Genomic DNA, 25,006 nt, shown 5'->3' with positions numbered 1-25,006 from the left:
GGCTTTGACTACAAAAGAATTAAGTGGCCCTTCTGTGGTTTGTAACCAACAACTATATTTCTCCAGGTTTTTAGTCCAATTTCAAATCAGTGTCTGTGTTTTGTGTTGGATAATATTGCTTGTATTCGGCTTTAAATTTCAATTAATTTAGAGGAAATATTTTTGCTTCTATTTTCATTTAAACACTTATTTGGCGCAATTTGTTCTGATAAGGAATAGTTTAGGCTACTATACAGTTTAGTATAGTATTAAGTAGTTCTCTCAGCTGATAAAGTCGTGTGTCTTATTAGTTTTTGTTGTCAAACAACGTTAAAACTGTGCCCGATAAGGTCTGAAATATTAAAGGTGTTAAACACAGAACGAGACCTTCTCAGCATTGTAATTACAAGTACGACTTTAACTTTATTAACCAGCTTTAAACTCCCTGCTTGATTATCAATAGGCCTATCTCTCTCATAAACAATTTTTTAAAATGCAACAGCAAAAACATAATAGCCTAAGTAATTATTAACACAAATGTGTTAAACATATAGGCTTCTGGTAAAATGTAAATAAATCTAAAATAAATGAGAAATGACTTAATTCATAATGTAACTTTGAAAGCCCTTTCGCATTAATGTTTAAAATTGCACATACTGTCAAATTGACATAAACTGACCACATGCATTCAATGGCAGCCTTTATTTGTTAAGACACTCATTCAGTCATTATTCAAACAGAAGGGAAATAAGACTTCCTCCATTGCTGGAGGCATTTAAGCACCTCAAGAAAACTCAGTGGCTTAAAAGAAAGCCAGTGCTTCATTAATTATACAAATTGTTGACTCAGTATTATAGTCCTGTTATGTGTGTCACAGTAAGATCAGCTTGGACAAAAAGCATTGACAACTTTTGGTCTATAATACACACCATCCATGAGTGATGTTTTGTAGAAAAGACACTTTTTAATAGAATGCTTCAGTTATAACAGACTGGATTGCTTTAAGAACTGGATGCTTTTTCCCCTCAATAAAACAAGTCCCCTCACTGTAGGCTGTAGGTTTGCTTCTGGCCAGCAAGGGTGACTGTAATTAGCAGTGCCCTGGGGTCCTTTCTGTTCTTATGTACTGCAATGTGACCTGGAAGATCTTCTCCTGCACAATGAAAAGTAGAAAGATAGAGTGAAAAACATTAGGATATGACACTGATCATTAAAATTTAGCATGATCTTTATGGTGACAGCCTTCACACCAGCTTGAAATGTAAGATATTAGAGCTCTCCTGACACATATTAACATACTAGACATAACTTAAATTTTTTTTTTATCACAGTTAATTCAGCCAAAAAAAGCATATCTTGCATTACTTTTCTGTGAAAACTTATATTTGAACCTCTGCCTCTCACTGTGTCCCATTGAAAACAGCGCAAAACAGAAGCTAAGAGAAAGAATCTAGGGAGATGGGGAGGCTGACATGCCGATTGACTCCAGATGGTGGAGAAAGCTGCTGCTCGCTACAGTATGACTACAGTATGAATACAGGCGACATGCTTTTTCAGGACGGCCTGAAGACAATGACGATGATTACACCAGATAATCACTTTGATTAACTTCACGTTTCACTGCCAGCCATAAATGAATGTTTACCCATTTGGCAAACAAGCCCTCCCTCCTCCATTTCTCTCCTTGCTGCAGGTTACATGCACGACAAATGCTGACTGCAGCATTTATTTCATATAAGGTGATGGGAGCACTAAGACGTGGCTGTCACACAGTGCGCTGTGATTGTCACGTTGGTTCTATTCTGCCTATAACTGTCAAATGATCACACCTCCCATATAAAAACTAAAAATAATACAAAAAACTAAAAAAGGCAGGTCGAGAAAGATGGAAAAAATAGAGAACCCATTAGACATTAGCTTCTGTAAACTTCACCAGTTTACCTTTACCTCATTCATCTCACAAGAGGGTAAAAATTAAACAGAACAAAAAAGAAAGGCTAAAAAAATATATATATTGAGTTCTAAGTTAAATGATTTGTTACTCTTGGAAGCAAGCACCAGTAAGGAGTGTAAAAGTAGCTAGATTTGTGTATCCTGTTGAAAACAACAGTGCTTGCAAGACAGCAAAAGAATAGTGTTAAAGTTTAAGTGAATTTTTTAGGCTTTGGTTCAGTGTAAATGCTGCATCAGAGCACTTTGCCATTGTTGTGACAATCAGCACGTACCTTTGGAGTCAGCTGCACCCCAGGAATTAACACAATGACTTTGTAGTGTAAAGGTGGCTGTGAATGGTTACATTTATGAATGGAAGATATGACCAATTACAATTATGTTGCAACCAATTGCAGTTCAGTTTGAACCAGTAACCTGCAAATTATGATGATTTAATTGCTGTAGGTTAAATTTTGAATACTGAATAATCTATCAATGTACAGTAAGTCAATGGGAGATTTTTAAACATAATCTTAAAGTTGCTGCATGTGATGTTTTTATGAAATGACAAGCAGAAAACACACACACACACACACACACACACACACACAAATGGATTCAATTTACTTCATTAAAACAAACTAAAGCAACACAATTCTAGAACATTTTGTCACAATTTGATTTCATTGGGTTCTATCCATTTAAATTTGTAAAAATGAAAGTTTACTTAATACATTTGAGTTGGGACAACATGAATACTTTTTGTGGTGTTAATGTAGCATTGATGAAACTGGGCAGGGTATTTCCATTTCCTGGCATGCTTTGCATGGGACTCAATAGAGAGAGTACATGTTAAAATTTAGTGTTATTTTATGTGTTTTTGTGCAAGATGAATATAAAGTGGCATACTTGTTGGTGTTTAATGTTTTGTCATGTTGAGATTTAGAAGAGTTTCTGTTAAGTTGGAGTTTTAGGGGTTACCGTTATGGTGAAGGGTGGAGCTTGAGCTAATGATGAGGACAGAGAATATTGCACATGAAATTGATTGCTTACTTTGTTGAGCAAATGCTGTGTTAATCATAATATATTTACTAAACTATACTCTTTAGTGCATCCAACCAGCATGGATTTAGCATGCTAACATTTACTTTCACTAGTAATTACTTAAATTAAATATATTTATTTGAGTTACACTGACACGTCTAAATTTATTGTGTTTACCTAATTCATATAAGTTCCTTCTACACAAAGTGTTTGTGTTGAGAATACATAATCATTTTAAGTTAAGAGAACTCACATGGAACCACTGTCCACGACTGAATCGAGTTCAGCCAAAGAGCTATTTTTTGAGTGAATGTTCATATTCGTAATTGCTCATAGCACTTTTAAATGTCTTAAAAAGTATCAAGTTGACAAAACTACCTAAGGCTGAAAACAAATTTTAGCCTTACAAAACAAATGTTTGAATGTAAAGTGGTTCGGGCTGAATTAATTGTAAAACTTTACTTAGGGTTAAAGGAATATGCCAGGATCAATCCAAGTTAAGCTCAATTGACAGCATTTGTGGCAGAATACTGATTACCATAAAAATGAATTTTGACTTGCTGCTCCTTTTCTTTAAAAAAAAAAATCTAAAATCTGGGTTACAATGATGCACTTACAATGGAAGTGAATGGGACCAATCAGTAATGTCAACAAACCCTAAAATGACTGTAAAAATGACAATTTAAACAACTTTACAGCTCAAATAATACATGAGTTTTAACAGAAGAATTAATGAAAGTGTCTTTATAAAATTTAAAGCTTCACATTTCTGCCTTTAAACCTTCCAAATATTCACTCCCATTGTAAGTGCCATGGAGACGTAGCGCGTGTGGAGGCCCACGCTATTCTCCGTGGCATCCACGCACAACTCACCATGCACCCCACCGAGAGCGAGAACCACACATTATAGCGACCACGAGGAGGTTACCCCATGTGACTCCACCCTCCCTAGCAACCTGGCCAATTCGGTTGCTTAGGAGACCAGGCTGGAGTCACTCAGCATGCCCTGGATTCGAACTCGCGACTCCAGGGGTGGTAGTCAGCGTCAATACTCGCTGAGCTACCCAGGCCCCAATTTTTGCTTTATATTTAAAGAAAAGTAGGGATGAGTAAAAATGTTTTTTTGTGGTAATCAACATCATGCCACAAATGCTGTCTGTTTAGCTAAACTGGTACTGAACCCAAAATATTCCTTTAAGGGTTTAGAGCAAATCCCTACCCAGACTGTTTGAGGAATATCAATTCAGTGCTTCCTTGCAAGCACTGTAAAAATGTATTGGCAAACAAGTCACAAACTACCGTGTCAGGAATAGAGATTGTCAAAAGTTTTTTTTTTTTTTTTTTTTGCACAAAAGAGCACAAAGCAAGTGCTGAAGTCTGGACATTTTTTGTGAAAACAATTGCTCTAATATGAATTCCTTTAATTAAAATCAACCGTGCAGTGAAAGAGTTGACAGATCACAATATATTGCCTACCAAGAGAGAAGAATGCACACACACATGAGTTATCTCATGATGACCACCATGGCACAAAGATCTATTAAACTTCAGTGCCCCCCAGAAATTGGCTGTGTGCAGACGTGTGATCCAACTGGTGTGTGTCTGCACTTCATAATAATCACTTCCTCAGTTACTGCCGGTGGGCTTTGATACATGACTGAATAAAGCCTTCTGAGGTTTGTTGACTAAACCAAAAATAGAAGAGTGCAAATACTTGACCTTGCAATTTCTGGTAAAATGTCAAAGTTCTGGATGTAGTTTAAGGAACTGTGTGATTTCATTTTGTAGAAATAAAGGTGAGAAAAAGATTGGTGCTTGTCTAAGGTCTGTGAAAAAAGACGCTGTTGATGCATGTTAATTAAATGGAGTTTCCCCGTTCCGCGGCCGGCCCCCCGGGAAAAGTCCCGGTTATCCCTATGGCCAGTCCGCCCCTGGTGCCATTTGCATTATACATGCCAATGCAACCAAGGGTGACGGAGGCTGAAACGAGAAATGGACAAGACAACATAAAACATCTTGATGCATTTCTTGAAGAAACTAGATTGCATACAGGATAAAGAATGCTACAGAACAAGCATCAAGCCTATGACAACATTAATTTAAGATAAAATCACTTTTGTCACATGATATTGAAACTAATATAAGATATCAACATATTTAATGTTCAATCATTATTGCAGTTATCAAACACTGCCACACTAGATACAAAAGCTGCATTATAAAACAGACTCTCTGTAGCACATTACCTCATAAATCTGCAGTACCCATAAAGGAGATGCATAAAACAGGCCTTCAGAATCACAAACACACTACATTGCCCCTGTGTGTCAAATGATCACACCTCCCTCTAAAGGAACCTTGCTCTGACACCTCAAGGACCTTTTTCGCACTGCAGACAGATTGCACTTCCTCATAGTTTTAAGTATAATTTGGCAGAAATACACAAGTTATGCCATTGCATTGTTGAGTCAATAAATAATTTCTCTGTTAATCTCAGTTTTAGATTACCTAATTTGTGGAGTAGATATAAGGTGACCTCTTTAATTCCAGCTCAAAGGTTGGTTACACATGACAAATGAAGCTTTAATAAAAAAATGTTTTTTTCCCTTATAATGGTTGATAAAAAAAACAAACTAAACCATGACAAATGAAGGCTGATTCAATTGATGCCACTGCATGTGAAGGCGTAATTAGTAAACAAACACAAACAGGATAAGAATCCACGTCAACCTGAGCTTCAACTGACAGATGTTTTTTTTCCTCAAGAATAATTTCTTTCAAGCAAATCATTATTCATGACAGTTCACTTAAAATTCTAATTTAAATTCACAAGTTATAAATGATAATGATGTTTTATCCAAAAAACATGGTTATATCGTGGTACTTTTGGTAAGTGTTTGATGCATTTTCCCTCGAACAACTATTCCTTCATATTCATTTCTGATCTTGACATTAATACAGATTTGCAGATATGGTCTGGACAACAGTGAAGCAAAGAGAAGACAGACTCTAAACTCATATGGTAGTAAGCCTTAGGCTACAGACTGATCACAGAGCTACTGTACTGTAGGTGAGTGGGCACGCTAGAAAAACAACTCCTTTATCAAGATTACAATCACTATAAATCATCAGGGCCTTTTAGTGAGAGACACAGATTTGAACAAATATTATTTTTCCTTTTTTTGCTTTTTCAGCCTGATTTCATTAATATATGTAGCCATTTGTACATTAGTATTTGTAACATTTAAACGTACATGTTTGAACGTTGGAATAGACACTAAAACGTTTAATATATACATTTGAATGCATCTAAAACTTAAAATTGTTTACGTATTTACTGCTTTAGAAACGTAAAATATTGACAAATCCATGACAAATATATTTGAATACACAAACTTATTATAAATATATTTGTACATTTTTACTGTTTTATAGATAATTTAAATCCCTTAAACCTACTCCAACCTTTAAACATAACCACTTTTCAACAATATAAAAAGATGTAACAAGTAGATTAATGTACAGTGACAATAATGTTTGTTACAATATATTCATTTATATATATTTTACAGCCGCCAATCCCACACCTACTCCTAAACCTAACCATAACCATTTGTTAAGCATATAAAACACGTAACAGGCAGATACATTTAATCACAATAATTTCTTCAGAAAAACTGCAAAATTCAGTAGAAAACTAGTTCAAAGGGTGATGCGCTCCATCTGACGTGCTCCCTGACGGCATTTAATAGCTTTGTGTGAGGTAGAGAGTGAAATTTAAGTTATTAATGTCTGGAAATCTTCTCCTGATGCACTCCGTAACGGCACTGTCAATCTGTCATATCTCATTCAAACATATACATCACAGAATATGGCAGTCGCAAACGGTCACGAGACACTTGAGAGCCAATGGACATTTGACATAACGGTCGTAAAACCTGTGTTTGTGCTTCTTGAGGTGGCAATTTTTTAATTATGAAAACAAAAGCAACGCGGGTTGACTGTTACGGCCGGGGCGCTACAGCGGATGGAGACGAAGACGAATAAAAGGCTTGAATTTTGGTCTATTCCTCAAACAATTCTATCTGAAGATTTGGATTATAGCAAACAAATTAAACGGATTACTTTTATTATTGTTTTATGGAGCTTTTGTGGTTGACTTTGCTTTTTTTTTTTTTTGGCATATTCTGAAAACACCTTTTGTGTCCCCTGGCCAACAAAATTAAAATTAAATGCTTAATGAATGATTAAACGAGTACAGATTTTTTATTAATTTTAACAGTTTAAGGTTTAGTCTTGGTTAAAATTATATAATGCTTTAAAACGTTGTATAGGGCAGCAGAAATCACACAGAACTGAATGAAAGTTAAAAGTTCATATTATAATGTCATCTGCATTAAATAAATGTTAACTATTCTAATTGATTATAAATGCCATTGGAATTAACTGATTAATTCCATTAATTCAATATTAGTCGATTCAAACAGTACACGTAAACATTTGTAAGTTTCTAAGGGTGTTAAAACCTTAAGATGCTGTAAATACATCAATATTGAATGTTTCGGTGTCTGTGCAAATGTAAGAGAATGTACGTTTGCTAGTACCAAACTTTACATAAGAATACATACGCATTCTCATGAGATCATGTTGGTTTTTTTGAGGGGTAGAGCAAAATGGTCAATTGTCAAAGTTAAATTTAGGTATTAACAATAAATACTGTAAGTAGTATTATCAGACCTTCAAGTGAATGACATGGTTATCATTAAACAGTTGCTGCGGGGACTGCCCATGGACAGCTTCAGTTAGTCAATGGTCATTTATAATGGTGTGCAGTATCAGAGAAAGTGACCAAAGCACCTTCATCCATCTGTGCATCAGATGACATTTCTCCGATTCCTATTATGATATGACACACTTCATCTGTTAGCAAGGCCTGAACACTGTCTCGCCATCTACAAATATACAGAGCCTTGTTTTAGGTGTAGATGTTCTGCGTTACTCTTATGCAGTACCGAAACACAAGGCAATTTTTAAGGCGTTTAGTAGAGTTGGGGTACTCGAGTCACGGGTCCAATTTTAATGGACTTGGACTTGTCACAGACTCGGATGCATTTTCACTCGGACTTGACTCGGACTCGAGCCTTTAGGACTCAGGATTTTTTTCAGAGTCCAGCCGAGTCCGTGGCATTTGTAATGCAATGACAAACAAACAAGCAAACAAATAACGTAACATAGGATGACCATACATCCTCTTTTTCCTGGACATGTCCTCTTTTTCAGACCTGAAAAAAGTGTCCGGCCGGGATTTCAAAATTGCCTCTAAATGTCCGGGATTTGGCTTTGTCTTCATAATGATGTGCTCTCTACAGATAGTACAATCATACATTGTGTATTTGATTCTGCACATCAGTTTTCACGTGTATATGTCCTTACGTGTGATTATTCTGGCTGAGAGCAGCAGCGTGCACTCTTTCAAAGTACTTTCTCTCTTTCGCCCATGCGCATGCTGTATGTGTGCGCGCAAAAGAGATCGCCACACGTGCTCTGCCACTTTCATCCAGAAACATCAATACGTGAGTACACTTTTGAAAGTACGTTCCCCAACTCTGCTAATTATTAAATAGAACGAATGTTCTATCAGACTGGACACAGCAGGAGGATTGAAAAGTATGAAGTGTAGTGGAATAAAAATACATTTCTAATGGTATCTGATCTGTTTTTATTTTCTGTTTAATTTTATGGGCATTATTAAATGTTTTAATATTACCATTTATTAAATGTATTAAACACATTAAATGTATTTAATTACATTACATGTATTTCACCCATAATTTTAGATAAAACTAAACTAAATAGAATGGACAATTTGAAAATTAAGTAGAAAAAAAAACTAAATTAAAATTCAAAATAATAACTCTGGTTGTAATGACAAATGCAGCTTTCACTTTCTTTAGTCTATGTTTGAGTTGAGGGGGAAAATCAACAAATAATTGAAAAAGTAAACAGAACACAGTAAGAAGTGTGTTGAAGGACAGTTTTGTCTACATACACCTAAAGCATATGCTTTCATTCTGAAACCAATTTGAAGTTTGTTCAGCAGGATACAAATCATAACGTGAATATGAAATGCAACAGAGGTGTTTTTGTTGCATTTATATTGACAAATTGTTTTTCTTAGTTATGAAGGTTAAAATAAGCTTAAAATATTGATGTTGAGTTTACGGTTACAATTTTAATTCAGATTCATGAACAGATTCATTCGGACTTGACTCGGACTCAGCCTGTTATGGACTCAGTCTTGAGTCCGACTCGGACTCGACTAAGGTGAACTCGAACCCAACACTAGCATTTATGATTCTGATTCACATCCCTACCTCTTATATGTTCAGTTCACCTCACATTAGTCGCTTTTTTGCATAAATAAAGGGCAAATCATCAATTCAATGCCGCACAGCTTGATTAAAAAATGACTGTCAATCGATTAAAAATGATAATAAAATTAATTATGATATGTTGATTAATCAGTTTAATATCATAAATTAATATTTGCTGAATTATAAATATAATTAAATATCCTGTTTCACTTGGAAATGTATCACATTATAGAAGTGACATAGGTTGCAAACCGCTGACTTTAATGGCTACTTAAAATAATATTCATCTAATTAAGTCCCCTATTCAGTTGCATTATTGTATGCTTATTTTAGCATATTTTAAAGTGTGTTAAAAGTCAGAATTCTTTCAGGCTCATGTGAATTCAATTACTTATTAGTTTAGGTGAAAACCCAATGTAATAAGAGAGCACACAACCTCATCATGTAATTTTGTGCTACAACAACAAAAGCCAAAGGAATCAACAAATATAATGGCCCTAAATAAATGTCTAAAACCCAGAAGTGTTATTTCATCTTTAAGCCCAGTAGACATAATATATATCATCATGTACTTCTCCACAGAAGCAACGAACTGATAGTTGTACACATGGTTTATGTGGACTGGCCGTAGGACTGCTCAATCATCTGTCTGTCTCTCAATGACTGACGAATAACCTGTGTCACCGTTCTAGGATCAACTGTCAAGATAGAGAAAGATAAGATATACCGCCCTGTGACACATCCTTTTTTGTCAATTAAAAAAGGTTGATGGCTGCATATGTACTTGCCAGATCACTTTCCAATTAAAAGACATCTACACAGAGCTTCATGCAAACACAGGTGTGAAGACAGTTAAACCAAATATATAAAAATAGGGTACAAACCAGCTTGGACAGAGATAGGACTCTGCAGTAAGAAGACTGTCTGTTTCCAATGGGTCTTAGTGCAATCTGGAGCAGTGGAGAACATGACCTAAAATTTAAAACACAACCACATTAAAACACAATTTATATCAAGTAACAGCACAATTTATCTTATCGTGATATAAACTTGTTCTGCTTGACAGAAGAAAAGTAAATACTCAGTTTTGGTGTCAAATATTAAAAACTACAGTGAAAACTTACAACAAGGAGATAAAAGAAAGTGACTGAGGTTTGGGAAAATAAACAGAAAAGAGAAAAAACTAAATAAAGTGTAAACAAACTCTGAATTGATCTAGAACATATATGGCCCGAGAGTGTCCATGATTTGATAAACTCAAAATTGACCCCATGTACTTTCTAAATGCATGTGCCTGGTCTTATTGTGCACAACTCATTTTAGCTTTTTAGCTCCCCCACCTGCTCCAGTGGGTACTGGATCTCTCACAAATTGCAGACTTTCCTCTCAAACAGGGTTTATGCACACATGCACATGTCCACACGAACAAAAACACACATAGAGAGTAATTTTGAACAAATAATGTTGTAAAATAATGATTTTAGATGACAGGGTATTTGGTAAAAGGCCTATTTCTCCTAAAACACTAGATGGCAAAAAAAATAAATAAATAAATAAATAAAAACGCCTACTGCACCTTCATAAACCACTGTAACACTGCAACAAATTGTTTAATATAAGTGGGATGGAATGGATTTGTTGCAATGGAGGAGTCGATAGAGATTAATTTTTGAAATAGGAATGCACTAAAATTGTAACTCTAAAATGTACACTGTTCATTTTATAAAAGCAGAATTAATCATAAGTTGTTGTATTATAGTTGAGATATTAAATATCAAAAGTGATTTTTTAATTTTCCTTTACAAATTATGTTACTACGTCAATATTTTATACATTTAATTTTTCCACATCATTACACATTTTGGGACCACAATAAAAATCATAATAATAATAAAACAAATATATAGTAATAATAATAAAATAAAATACAAAATAAATTTAAAGGGGTCTTTAGCACTGTTGTACACTAATCAAGAATGTATGCATTTTTTATGGTTTTCAATGGGGGTCAAAAATGACCCAAAGGACAAAACGAGGGTGCCGTTTTTTTTTTGACTGGGGGAAAAAAAAACATTGAAAAATTGAACCAGATCAAACATTGCCAACATTGCAGCAGTTGTTAACAAGGTCATTAAAGCAAATTCAGATGTTCAGGCATCAAAAACATAAAATCAGTTTAATCAGTGTGACACAAGAATGGTAGAAACCTCCACATACTCCTGCTTAAAGGGTCTATTATCAGAACCCAGTGCACGATCACTCTCCCAGTAGCTGATGGCTTTAGCTTATTTCATTGCCTGTTCCAGTTGGTCACTGGAGGAAGGCAAATGCTTATTTCAGCATTTAGGTATGAAAGGCTGGCGATTTCATTGCAATTGCCTCGGGCCTAAAAGACGGCAAGGTGTGACAGCAATTGCTAGCTGTTAAACAGCATAGCACTATTGCTTACCTTGTTTCCGCAGTTCTTGTCAAAGAAAATGTCAAAATAGCCCACGATGGCCTAGAATGAAATATGAGAGAGAGGTTAGAACATGACATTCTAGTAAATGCTCACACTTGTTTGGGCTGCCTGAAAGTAATTAGCAAAATACGGTACAGAAGACGTGTTGACAAGTGATAAAAAAAAGCTGTGTTGTGGCAATGCTGCAAAAAAAAAAAAAAAGAAAGAAAAAAAAGTCGTAAGATAAAATCATAATTTAACGTAGAATGAAAATGAAAAATGACCTGAATTTTGGGGTTGTGTGTGTTAATACACACTATGTGGAAGATGCTTTTTGCTTAAATGCAATATGAGGAGAAATTATGCAATAGGCACAATAATGGTAAAATAAAATTACCCGTTTTTGTCCCAACCTGCCCCCAATGTCAGTGGAGTAACTCTATCAATCTCAGGAGCATACTTGTAGTGGCAATGATGCAGAACTAATAGCTTTTAATCCTGACGCAGCTGACAACACGAGGGCCAGCTCGCTCACACAAAGAGCACAATCAATGGAAAGAGAGAGGGAACATAGTATTAAAGAGAAAAAAAAAAGCATAAGGAGAGAGGTAAGCAAGACAACAATTGAAAGGGAAGGAAACACTCCAAATGTGTACAAAGAGAGAAGGAAAAGAAAACAGTAGGGAAATAGAGGTGATTTCATTTCCATTTTAAAGACTGAAAAGGATGGAATATGTATAGTGATATGTGTAGTTTACATGTGTTTCTCCATATTTTTCAGATATCAATCTTTAGAAACAGAACATTGCAACATTTTGTATAACAAATATTTACAATTGCAAATAAAATGTTAAATTTGAATACAATGGCAATATAAAATTCTGACCACAACTTACAAATTTGCAAAACCTAAGCCAAAGCTTATAAAATCTATCATTTTTTAAAAGTGGCTCTATTTTTCTTATTGTAAATCTTAAATGTGAAGATAAACAACCTTCAGTAACACTTTATATTAGGGATCAGAAATTAGACTAATTAATGACTAATAATTGGACTTGTAAGGGACTAGTTACAGACTTGTTTCGAATTATAAGGAATTTATTAGGCCTTTTTTTTTTTTTTTTTTTTGATTTCTTACCGTTGCCTAATAGCCTCTTTACAATGAACTTATTAGGTAAAAACAAAAGATACCAATAGCTAGTAACTTATAAGTATAAAATAAATGTATAAGGCAGAGACTTTTGTTGCTTATTGTAAATAGCAACAAAAAGCATCTTCTTTGCACTACGTGCAAATAGTATTAGATGCTATTTGCACCCCTAATTAAATACTACCATACAGTATCACTTCAGTGTCCCACAGATACCCTACACCAACACCTAACCCTAACCTTCCCTGCTTTGTTGAAATACTATATGCATTCTACATTCTACATACTTATAAGCCACACATTCACACAGAGTACTGAGAACCTATAAAGGATGTCATTTGCATCATAATAGCTATTGATATGTTTTGTTTTTAGCTAATAAATTCATTGTTATGACAAAAGCAAATGTAAAGGGGCTATAAGCAAGAATAAGAAATCAGCCAACAAAGGCTTAATAAACACTTTATAATGTCAAACTAGTCCATAACTAGTCACTTACAAGTGTAATTATTAGTCATGAATTACTGTCTAATTTATGATCCCTAAAATAAAGTGTTATCCAACCTTTTAATCTTCTAAGATCAGAATTTCTCGTAGAACTTACTTATTTATAAATGTATTATAAAACACACAAAATCTAAATCAAATACAGTTCTCAAACCTAAGCAAATAGACAGTTAAGACCAAATGAAAAGTCACTGAGGTTGTGAGGAAGAAATGATGACTGGGAAGTGCAATTATGGATTTTAATGAATGAATGCTTTCAGACATTATGTGGAGCAATAATTACCAGATCAAGCCTAATTACTTATTGAATTTGCTAGGAAAAGTGGATTTTTTCATTTGCTAAGCCAAAGATGAACTTTGTTGTCACTGATCACAACAGCTGATAAATATGTTTGATTGGGGGCAAGCTGTCATAAATTTCTTTTTTTTGTTGTTGCATAAAGTAAGTTATGCTCTTATTTAGCTGTTTAATTAAGTATCTAGTTTTAGAAAGGCTTTCCCAAAATGAATGGCTAATTTGTGTCATTGCACACACTTTCTCACACATGGACACAAACACACACACATAAAACAGAGCACAGTCACCCTGTGAACTCCCAGGGGACACTGCAGTGATAATGTGAGCCATTCAGCCTGAAGTATCCCAGGGACCTTGTGGGAAGAAATACAGCTTTGGCTTGATGCCTGTGTCCCACTCTCTCTCCCCACCGAAATGGAGCTGAACACCCAATTATTAATCCTCCCCTTTCTTCTTTTAAAATAGCTTTAAGAGGACAAAGCCACAGCAACATAATCAAGGGTTTAGCACCATTTCAACAAAAGATTTGTGTTGTACATTATTACTTCATACAGGCTTATGTTACAGCAGGCAAAAATTCATATTCTCTTTTAAGCATTAAAAACAACTTCCAGATGGAAGCTAACATTAATAACACTGTCATAACATTGTTATAACAATGTAACAACATTTTAAAAATGTCCTCCTGATTAAAGATAACAAAATGTTTACATAATAAATTAAAGAAATAATTAAGTTATATTTTGAATATATTTGGCATTTTTGTAAAAGATGATTAAAAAGATTGAGAAATGTTAAAGGCCTTTTAACATAACATTTTCATCCATTAATTTGTATTTCCCATATATCAATTAATAATTGTTATACTATTTAAACCAAAACAGCTTGTGATGAATATTCTTTTGCCACCAAGTTATTTTACATAAATATTGGGGAAACAAAAATGTACAGTGTCTCAAAATCTCTAGTTTTAACGGGTTCATCCTTTTTGTCAGCGTAAATTACCCAGAAATGTCAACAGAAACCGGGAATCGACAAAAGAGGACATGCACGGAAAACATGGGGTCAGAGCCAAGTTACTCTCTGCCAAAATATAACAAAATAAAACACCCCCGTTAACGCACCAGGGCGGAGTGAAAGAGCAGACACAAAAGGAGGAGATGGTGGGGGGAAAGGGGGACAAATGGAAACGGAGGCTTTTTATTCTCATCAAAGTGTTCAGCCTTCACATCCCGGGAATGTCGGAGATAAGTGATGCGCGCGAGCTGTTTCCCAGCCCAGGAGGCAGTGCACGGAGCTGCTCAGCAAGTCTGAGAACAGGTCGGGGGAAAATTAATAATTATCATCATTGCTAACACCAATGGGGAGCAATTCATCATCAAGCCCTTTCCAGCGCTATCATGTCAGAGCAGAGTGTGGTGCAGCCATATACAATTATGCGGCGAGCTATGGAGGGGGAGAGCTAATGCGCTTTTGATGGGGTTTATTCACGCGTGCAAAGCGTCACACTCGACCACCTCGAGCTCTCCCCCTGCTCCCCCCACCCGGCATCTCCCTTACACATGTGCACAAAACACACCAATGCCACCAAAACTCACATTGCAGGTATTCAGCTTTCCCTCAGAGCTTGACGTTCCACCGCACTGGAAGTGAATATACAGGGTTTAATTAGGGGGGAAGGACATTACTACTGGCACACACACAGTCACATACATAAGTGTGAGCTTGGGTAGAGAGTAAGGCAAATGCAGGCAAATTCAATTCTGTATCATTAGTGAAATCACTTTAAATGTTCTTTTCAGCAAAAAATAGAAACAATCCATGCCCCTTTATCTATATGAAATGGTTGTAACTCTTTTTGTTAGCACTGAACTAAATAAATAGGAAGTGTCTATTTTTGAGTCACTTTTGGATACAGCTATGAGATAGGCCTAATAAAGGCTTTTAATAAGAGTGGCGTGGTTATTTTGCTTTTTTGGATTAATTTTAACCCTTGACCATACAGCATCTGGACTTTATACCCTACTTATGCAGCACTCTCTACTTTTGGATATTTGTTTAACCACGTGTGACCCCGCATACACATGCGTTAATGCTGTATTTTTGCTTCTCTATATGCAACACATAATTAAATTTCATTTAAAGCAACTGATCTCATTTCAGGAGATTCTGTGTTGTCAGTAAAAGGTTAAACTTTTGACGCACAAGTCATGTGACCAAACAACATGGCACCGACCCCAGCAGAGTTTGTCTTTGGGAGAAACACCTACAAAACTACATCTGGTAAGAAACCTAGTTAAGCTTTTACATTGAAACATGTTTAAGTCAAAATTTAGAGCCTCTAGTCTCATCTGATATGCCATTTTTTAAATTTGAGCGATTTATCGCGAAATGTCACACTGCATTTTTTCCTTAGAAATCCTATATTTACTGTGCATTTTCAAAATGAGAATCAATGGGTTTATCCAAAAGTTGAAAAATTTAGCTGTCAGAGGCTTTATATGTAGTTAGGTATAAATAAGGTGCATTTCGAACTGTTTTGAGACCAGTGCAGACAGACAGCACACTGGAGGTTAAGTAATTCACTAAATAGGGAGCAAGAGAACAAGGAGCAACCTATAGCTCTCTATGCAGCTAAGTGTATTCAAACCAAACTTCTGATAAAAAGTTCAGTTTCAGGCTGCAGATGATGTTTGGACCTCTCAACATGTTTGGCAGACATGGGACAATGGTAATTAGTACATAGATTCAGATTTTATAATGTATAATTTTATTTTAGCAGTGACTGGATGATGCTGGCCAATACTTTGAAGCATAATTAATTATGCTAATTTCAGATGTAAAGTCTCAAAAACATGAATAACTAACACTATTGGAATCATAATAAACAATTTGATAAAAAATTGAGACGTTCTATAGCTTGGTCTTATTTAAAATTTCACAACTTAGTCCTGCTGTCCACACACTGTATGTTGCCAACAATTTTTAGGAAAACTATTTGCTCTAGAATTTAAAAATTTTTTTTTTTTTTTTTTTTTTGCATGTTTATAAGGTGCTACTAGTTAAACATCAAAAAAGGGAAATGTAAAATGCACACAGCAGTCACGCTCAGTCCTCAGGAGGTTAACTAGTTACAGTATTTTGTAACAATGTCTGAAACACTGACAATTGAAACATATTATACAGTGCTATGCACACATTATATCATTACAATTTAAACACATTTTAGGCCAACTTCGCATAGTGTCTTAATAGTAAAATGTACTATACAGTCAAGTTTTTTTTGCAAAAAATCCTGACACTGACATATTACACCAGGAATAAATTGGGACTAGTGATAATGTGGATCTAGCTTTTCCTGGTTTCTGCGATACACTGGATATTGCAGGGAACTGGAAAACACAACCAAATAAAACTGATATATGCACATATAATGTGCAGAACAACTAAATATATTACAAACATAAACATGCATAAAAGGAGTATTTGCACAATAGGTCTGTGTCATTCAGGACACATTACAAATTCTATAGTAATGACATGGCTCAGTAAATGGATTCTAGAGCCAAAAAGTTAAGCAATCTTCTACCTCTTTACACACTCTTAGCAATGCTTCTCATAAAAGTCAAAAAGCGAGTGTCTTTTCAGTCAGAACACAGCACATGTACAGGTATACAAAGTATGCTATAGTGATGTATACTATACTATAGTACTATACTATAGTTAGTACTATACTATAGTTATAACGTTGCAGTCATGAATGAAAGATAATTGAAAATGGACCTGTAAACCAAAACATGGACCATAAGTTTGGCAAGTGAGTGCAGTTATTATTATTCAAAAGCTTGGCTGTATTATCTTGCCAAAATAAAAAAATGTACCTGCTTTTGTGAATTTGTACATACAGTTAGCAACCACGGGAATGTTGAAATTTCGACTTTGGTGTTACAAAGTTGGCTAGTCCACCCAATGGTAGGATTTCAATGTGACAACTTGTTTGATTGGTAGGGCAAGAACATTGCTTTAGAACTTTATGGTTCTAAACAGCCGGGATCGGGAGTATTACAATATTTATGGGTGGTGAGGTATACTGGTTAAACCTCAGAGCTGGCAATGGGAGGGATTGCAATGTAATAATTGTACTTGAAGTCGCTTTGGATAAAAGCATCTGCTACATTATTTACACCTATCTTTTTAATTAACCCCTCCTATTTCAACAACTCTCAACTGGAAGGCAAAAACAACTATACCTCTTACTGTTTGTAGAAAGTGTGCCTTTCACTTATTGTCAAAGTAGTGGTATCACCAATTGTAAAGTTTGTGGAGGACGATGATACTTTCCCCTGATTAATCAATGCGAATGCAGTAAATAATTTAGCACTGACATGATTTTACCCAATGACCGCACAGATGTGGGAGTTAACCTACTACACCATTTCAATAAGTTACTCAGTGCTAGATAGAGTAGAATTAATTTATTATCTCTTATACTCACAGTTCTGATAACTGGCTTACTTCTATAGGTTGCCTTTTTCTCAACTGATGGACAACATACACTGTTCCTTCTTCTCCATTATATATTCTTTTTTATTATTATTATTATTATACATTTTTTATTCAGGATTGTTCTTGTTGCAACTTGATGTGATGTGTCTTTGGGGTAAACCACCACTGACACAAACAATATGCACAACTATATTGAGATGGGCTTCAGCTGCTGTGATGCATTTCTTGTGTAACAAACTTGTCAAAAATATTTTATACCTAAAGAAGTTGCTTCATGATGTTGATACATATTTACAGTATACACATGGTACATGGTGCAGCGGGCATAAGCTCAGTTGATTTTCAAGTTTTCAAATGTGAACAGAGTGATACAGACTTGAAAATAATAATTTTAAACCTCAGAAATGAAAAATGGTGAACATTATAAATCTATCTATCTATCTATCTATCTATCTATATATATATATATATATATATATATATATATAATAAATTAAATTCAAAATCAATGTGTCTCATTTAGGTAGGGAGAGAGAGAATAAGAGATACAGAGAGAGAGAGAGAGAGAGAGAGAGAGAGGAGAGACTGTCGTCCCTGTGGACAAAGTGAGTTGAGGACCAGTGCAACAGTAAGAGCGAGCGAGCGTTATTTGTCTTCCTCCGGCCGAGCACGAGAGCGCAGGGTAGCGCTGTTCATTTAATGCAAGGTTAGGCAGCCTGATGTGATGAATGGACTGTCGGCGGGAGAATAAGACTATGCACTCAATCATGGGGACGACAGCTTTTTTCCCTCCATTTTTAGGGTGCCTCCATAATTAAATGACAAATCAGTGTAAAATAGAGTGCAGAGTCCCATCTATGAATATCAACAGAATTTTCCCCCTTTAAATTCAAGGATATGTACAATTTGCAAATTGGTTGTACCGAAATTCTAAAAACAGAATTTCTTTTTTTTTTTAATTATATTTATTTTTTTATACAGGGGGCATTCAGTATGTGCGTTCTGAGAAGGGGTAATTTTTAACAATAAGAGAAACATTGACATTTTAAAAATATACTGGATGTTCTCCATATATACACATTTTCTGATCTTAAATGTAACAAAAAATAAAATAAAAATAAAAACATTTGACAGTTTTTCTGTCAAGTTCAACTTGACATTCATCGTCTAGGTAGCACATTCTACTTAAAAATCTAAAGTCTTGCTTCAAAAATTATGAAACCACACATTATGTCAGGAACAAAGTGGGTATATACACTAGCGACAACACTGATCTCCAGTAGCCTGTTCCTGATTGCTGGAACTAGTACTGATAAACACAATCAATAATGTCACAAATTAATATACTGTACTGTATGTGTTTCTTCAACTCAATGATTTTTATTAAAATGAACATATTTCAACTAGTTTCTTTATGTTATATGAAGGTCTCATTAAAACTAACTTTTTGAATTTTATCAGGCCTTCCTCATTTATTTTTGGCACTTTTCAAATGTCTTTAACATATAGATTTTATTGTTTTGGCCTCTTCTCAGATTGAGGCTTTCAATATTAAACTATACAAATCCGGGGGGCCTGGGTAGCTCAGCAAGTAAAAATGGTGACTACTACACCTGGAGTCGCAAGTTCAAATCCAGGGCGTGCTGAGTGACTCCAGTCAGGCTTCCTAAGCTACCAATTGGCCCAGTTGCTAGGGTGGGTAGAGTCACGTTGGGTTAACCTCCTCGTGGTCTCTATAATGTGGTTTGCTCTTGGTGGGGCACGTGGTGAGTTGTGCGTGGATGCCACGGAGAATAGTGTGAAGCCTCCACACGTGCTAGGTCTCCGCGGTAACACGCTCAACAAGCCACGTGATAAGATGCGCGGATTGACTGTCTCAGACGCGGAGGCAACTGAGATTCATCCTCCGCCACACAGATTGAAGCGAGTCACTACGCCACCATGAGGACTTAGAGCGCATTGGGAATTGGGCATGTCAAACTGGGGAGAAAAGGGGAGAAAATCCCCCCCCACTCCCCAGAAAAAAAAAAAACTAGACAAATTATACAAATATAAATAATTACATCCCACACTGGTGGAACGTACCAAACAATTCTGTTTGTGTACATCTTAATTCGACAAATGTGTAGTAAAGAGCATGCTTGAGATGAAATAGAAGACAAGTGGTCAACCTTGAAAAATCAAGGTGAATAACACTTGTGAGCAGAATATTTTATTTGGACAAATGTATTTGCTAAAATATGCAAAAAGTGTGAAAATATTATGTGTGTACTTAGGATACATACAATTTTAGCTATGAAATTAGCCTTAGCAGGACAATATAGCTATTTTATTTCAAAAATGTAAAAATTTCATTTCCATCACAGAATTCGAGATGTGGTGGAAATTATACTGAGAAAGTATTGCTCAACTACACTGTTAATTGTTAACTGTAAATTATGTTAGCATATGGTGTAAGTAAACAAAACAATAAAAGGATGTTTCCTGCATGATAAACAACATTTGATTATATTTTAAAGCTGATTTTTGTCATTTTTAAAAGTTAAATTATTTTTCATATCTTAATATGCAGTCAGCTTATAAGTACTAAGCCATTTGTAGGTTTACTAAGTAAAAGTTTAAAGGGATAGTTCACCCAAAGATTAAAATTCAGTCATTATTTACTTGCCCTTGTATTTGTTCTAAACTAATATGACTTTCCCTTTTTTTTTCATACACAAAGGGAGAAATTTTGAAAAAGCGTTCTACTCACTGATGCCCTTACAAATGGCAAATCATTAAATTTTTTCCCTTTTTTTGTTGTTGTTGTTTTAGTCATAGTAATAGTCTTTTGATGAAAATGTCCTTTAAAAATTGTCAATATTTCATCACTTCTTATTCATTCATTATAGTCAATTTTACTCTTATGAAAATTACATAATTTTAGTCAACAAATATCTTTTAGTTGATTATGATGTGCAAAATGGACAAAAAAGTGTGTCAAACTGTAACAGACCAATCTTTAATAAAATATTCAAACATTTACTACTTTAAAAATGTATCAAACATATAAATCGACACACTGCCCTTGTTGTGAAATAACAATGAACAGACTGAAGTATTAGCTACTTTTTTAGAAGATAGCCTATTGTACTCTGAATTCTTCATGCTTTAGAGACTTATTCATTTTCCATGAAAGGATATGCGTGTTTCTTAAGTAAACAGCATATTCACAACGCAAGTTACACAATGCAAATTACACATATTCTGACTAGCACATCATTTAGTTACGTTTCACCTATTCATTCGCTTTACTGTGCAGATGTAAACTGTAATATTACATATATGTTGTGGATATAGTGATTAAACTCATGTATAAATAGGATGCATTTGAATGAGATATTTACCCCGTTTTTAAGCTGTTAATTTTGCCATGTTAGCACGTTCAACTCAAGCAGCTCAAGCGGAGAAATCCCTAACATACTGGATTAATGGATTAAATGAAACTATATTTAATATAACTTTTTCTATATACAGATAATCTACATGTTTCTTCTTCTGTTTATATCTTGCACTGTTAATATCTTGCAGTATACATTTTTTCTCGTCATATTTTCATCAAAAGTATGCTTTAATATAATCGAATTATCGTCATGATGCACCTTTTTTGTCTTATCTTCGTTATCGTTGAGGAAGGTATTTTATTTTATTTAGTCAACGATAACGAAGATGAGACAAAGAGGCACATCATGATGATAATTTGACGATTGTATTAAACGTTTCTGTCAGTGATTTAGTTAACAAGATTAACACTGGAAAATTTGCTGCAAACTAGCCGCAAATCGTCACTGATTATTTTCACATGCAAACTAGCTTTGCGGCAAACTTGCGGCAAATTGTTCATTGCTGCCAAAGGTTTGCTACAGGTTCACCACTACCAGTGAAGAGCTCCATTCTTCCGGCAAACATTTGCGGCGAATCACAAGCTTATTTGCATGTGAAAATAATGATTGGCAAATTTGCAGCAAGTTTGTGGCTAGTTTGCCAGAACTCTAGAATTTTTGTAAGGGAGTGGATGGTGACCACCTCTTCAAAACAAAAGTATAATTCAGAAGTCTAATAAATTATTCCATGTGACTCATGCCTTGTTCTAAAGTTATACGAAAAGGTTTGGTGAGAAATATTCACCGACTGTTGTTCTTCTGTGGGCATTCATGCAATATAATTTTTCCCCAATAAATTCAAGGATGTGTGAAATCTGAAATCTTGTTGTATCTGACTTCTAAAAATAGAAGTTTTTTACTTATTTATTTTTTTTAACATGGGACATTCAAGATGTGTATTCCTATTACTGGGCTGAGACAGAAAAACGAGAAGATGTTTACAAACTCCATTAAATCCAGAGCAACTCGAAGAGGGGACGGGAGATTATAATACAGTATTGATTAATCCATAAAAGCTATAACAAAGAAGCAGGGACAATAATGCTGGGACAAAACCAGGAGACAAAAGAAAAATTACACTTGAATGTTCTGTTGTTTTTTGTTTTTTTCTCACTAACTCTCACTCTTTCACTGACACAAATCTACCTTGACACAAACAGTGACCTAGAAAACAATACAGCCTAAACAAACATACATGCTTTAATACCCTCTCACTTTATTTTATCTCACACTTGGAGACATACGATAGAATTTAGGCCATTAAAATAATCAAGGTAAACGATTTTTCCTCCACCTCTAACTGCCTGTAATTACCTTCACCTGTACGAAAGCAGGCTGTCCATCAACCATGCTGATGTCTGAGCTACCTGAGCCATCCCAGCCAATCAAATGGCCAATCCATCTTCCCACCGCTAATTAATCTTCACACCTGACAACCTTGATTAGTTTTGAAGATTGAAGTGTATGTAGGACAGGTAATAATCATGTGTGATGAGGAGAAGGGTGTGGCCAGGCCATGAGGATGCATGCCTAGCCCCAATCAGCGGGAGAGAGAGATAAGGAGGAGCCGGAGATGCCAGAGAGAGAGAGAGAGAGAGAGAGAGAGAGATGCACGCAGCAGTGTTTGTGTGTGCGCTCGTGTTTTTAGCTATGCTGAAAAGCAGTTTTATGTTGTGTTTGTTTATTAAAAGTATTTTTGGTTGGTAACCCTGTTCCCGCTTCCTCCTTTCCAATGAACAAGAGGCTTGTCTGCCACATCATGGTTTGTCAGTTTGTTGTTAAATGTGTGAGTGTATAGATGTTGGATATACTCACTGTACAGAATGTGCTGACCCTTATCGTCAGGGTGAAATCTACAGTGAACTCCAGTTCAGACACGGACACAGTGCTGCAGTCAATAGTCTAGAGAAGGAAAGAAATAAAACCCCACTTTCAAACATCCCATAAAGTAATCAAACTGACTGAAAAGTTGGGATTCATAGAGGATTTCAAAGATAAATGCATGGTCATGTCATGCCATAATACATATCCATTTAGTACTTTAACATTATGAAGAATGGTTAATAATTGTGATGGATTTTGAACAGAATGGGACCCAGGATAAGGTAAGTTTCCTAGATGACATTGGACAGCTAATATCAATGGAAATCAATAAATAAAAATTGACCAATTAACAAATGCGTTAGATGAAAAAAATGTTAGAAGATGAAATATTATAAAACAGGTAGTTCAGACTCTAATTTCTGATTGGATGTGCCGTGTTCAAAGCTGTTTATGATAAATGCATTTGACTACACATTCTATATTAATCAACCAAGTTGCTATGTTGACTGGCTACAGTAAGCAGTCAGGCTAATGTACAGTATTACTTGCCAGAACATAGGGGTGGGCGATATGACCAAAATCTTATATTACGATATGAGTAATTTTATATCACGATAATGATATTTAATCGCAATATAATAAATATAACTTCTTGCAAAATAAATAAATTAATAAATAAATGACCGAATTAATGCTGAGTTCATCTTTTGGCTTTCATATTATTCTTTTGCATGCCTCATTTTGAGGTGATGAAACAGATTGCTTGGATTATGAGTGATTATACTGTCGTACGACACAGTTTGCAGATTACATTCTTCCGCTCTGTACACCATGTTGCACCTGTTTTAATAACAAGCTCCTCTTCATTTTCTTGACCTGTTTGCGAGTCGTCCCGTTCTGTGGAGATTTCGTTCTCCATTTGGGGTGTTCCTGGGTCAAAAATGATTGAGTTGCACGAGTGATCCCACTCTGAGCTCTCCTGTCTCTGGAGCAAAAATATCGGAAAGCCTGCTGGATTCATGCGCACTTCGGAGCTTTAGAGACACCGCGCGCCACAGTAACGTGAAACATTCGTGTGTCAGATGAGAAGAATATTTAGCACTTTTAAAGCGCCAAATGCGCAATGAAGGTTATTAAATTTGCTTGGGCAGCCGCAGAAAAATGTTCAGTGCCAGAAAAACCCTGTCCATGTTTCTTAAATTCTCTCAGTCTTACGTGAAGCCATGCCCACAGATAGATAAGTCCACGCTGCACACATGGATATTTACATATCGCGATATACACGATATAGCAAAATCTCTATCAGTTGACACTTTATACTGTCGCCATGACATCATCATATCGCTTTGTTCAACCAGCCCTACCAGAACAGGTGTTTATTCTGGTTGTAATTATTATTCAAGTTAATAGGAATAACCAATAGAAAAGTATTAATTAATATTTAATTAAACAATAATATTAATTAAAAAACAATGGTGTCTGTTGTCATATTGCTGTTACAGTCACTCAACTACATGTGTTTTAGTGCTA

General features: G+C 35.3%; 1 protein-coding gene across 3 annotated transcripts in view; it reads right to left on the bottom strand.

The window, feature by feature from the left end:
- Positions 1-666: 666 nt before the first annotated feature.
- The window catches only part of LOC127411783 (protein arginine N-methyltransferase 3-like), a 72,599-nt gene continuing 48,259 nt past the window's right edge, over positions 667-25,006 (bottom strand). Inside the window, exons 13-17 of one of the 3 annotated variants that reach the window (XM_051647548.1) lie at positions 23,468-23,554; positions 15,323-15,367; positions 11,779-11,829; positions 10,214-10,301; positions 667-1,132 (exon numbers count right to left, since the gene is read on the bottom strand). In XM_051647548.1, coding sequence (XP_051503508.1) covers positions 1,023-1,132; positions 10,214-10,301; positions 11,779-11,829; positions 15,323-15,367; positions 23,468-23,554 — 381 coding nt within the window. In that variant the 3' untranslated portion in view covers positions 667-1,022. The remainder of the gene's footprint in view (positions 1,133-10,213; positions 10,302-11,778; positions 11,830-15,322; positions 15,368-23,467; positions 23,555-25,006) is intronic. The other 2 variants (XM_051647556.1, XM_051647566.1) reach the window with 2 other exon arrangements.

This window comes from Myxocyprinus asiaticus, chromosome 2 (assembly GCF_019703515.2).
Source record: "Myxocyprinus asiaticus isolate MX2 ecotype Aquarium Trade chromosome 2, UBuf_Myxa_2, whole genome shotgun sequence".
In the NCBI taxonomy this organism is placed as follows: Eukaryota; Metazoa; Chordata; class Actinopteri; order Cypriniformes; family Catostomidae; genus Myxocyprinus; species Myxocyprinus asiaticus.
This window is presented reverse-complemented; position numbering and strand designations above follow the sequence as displayed.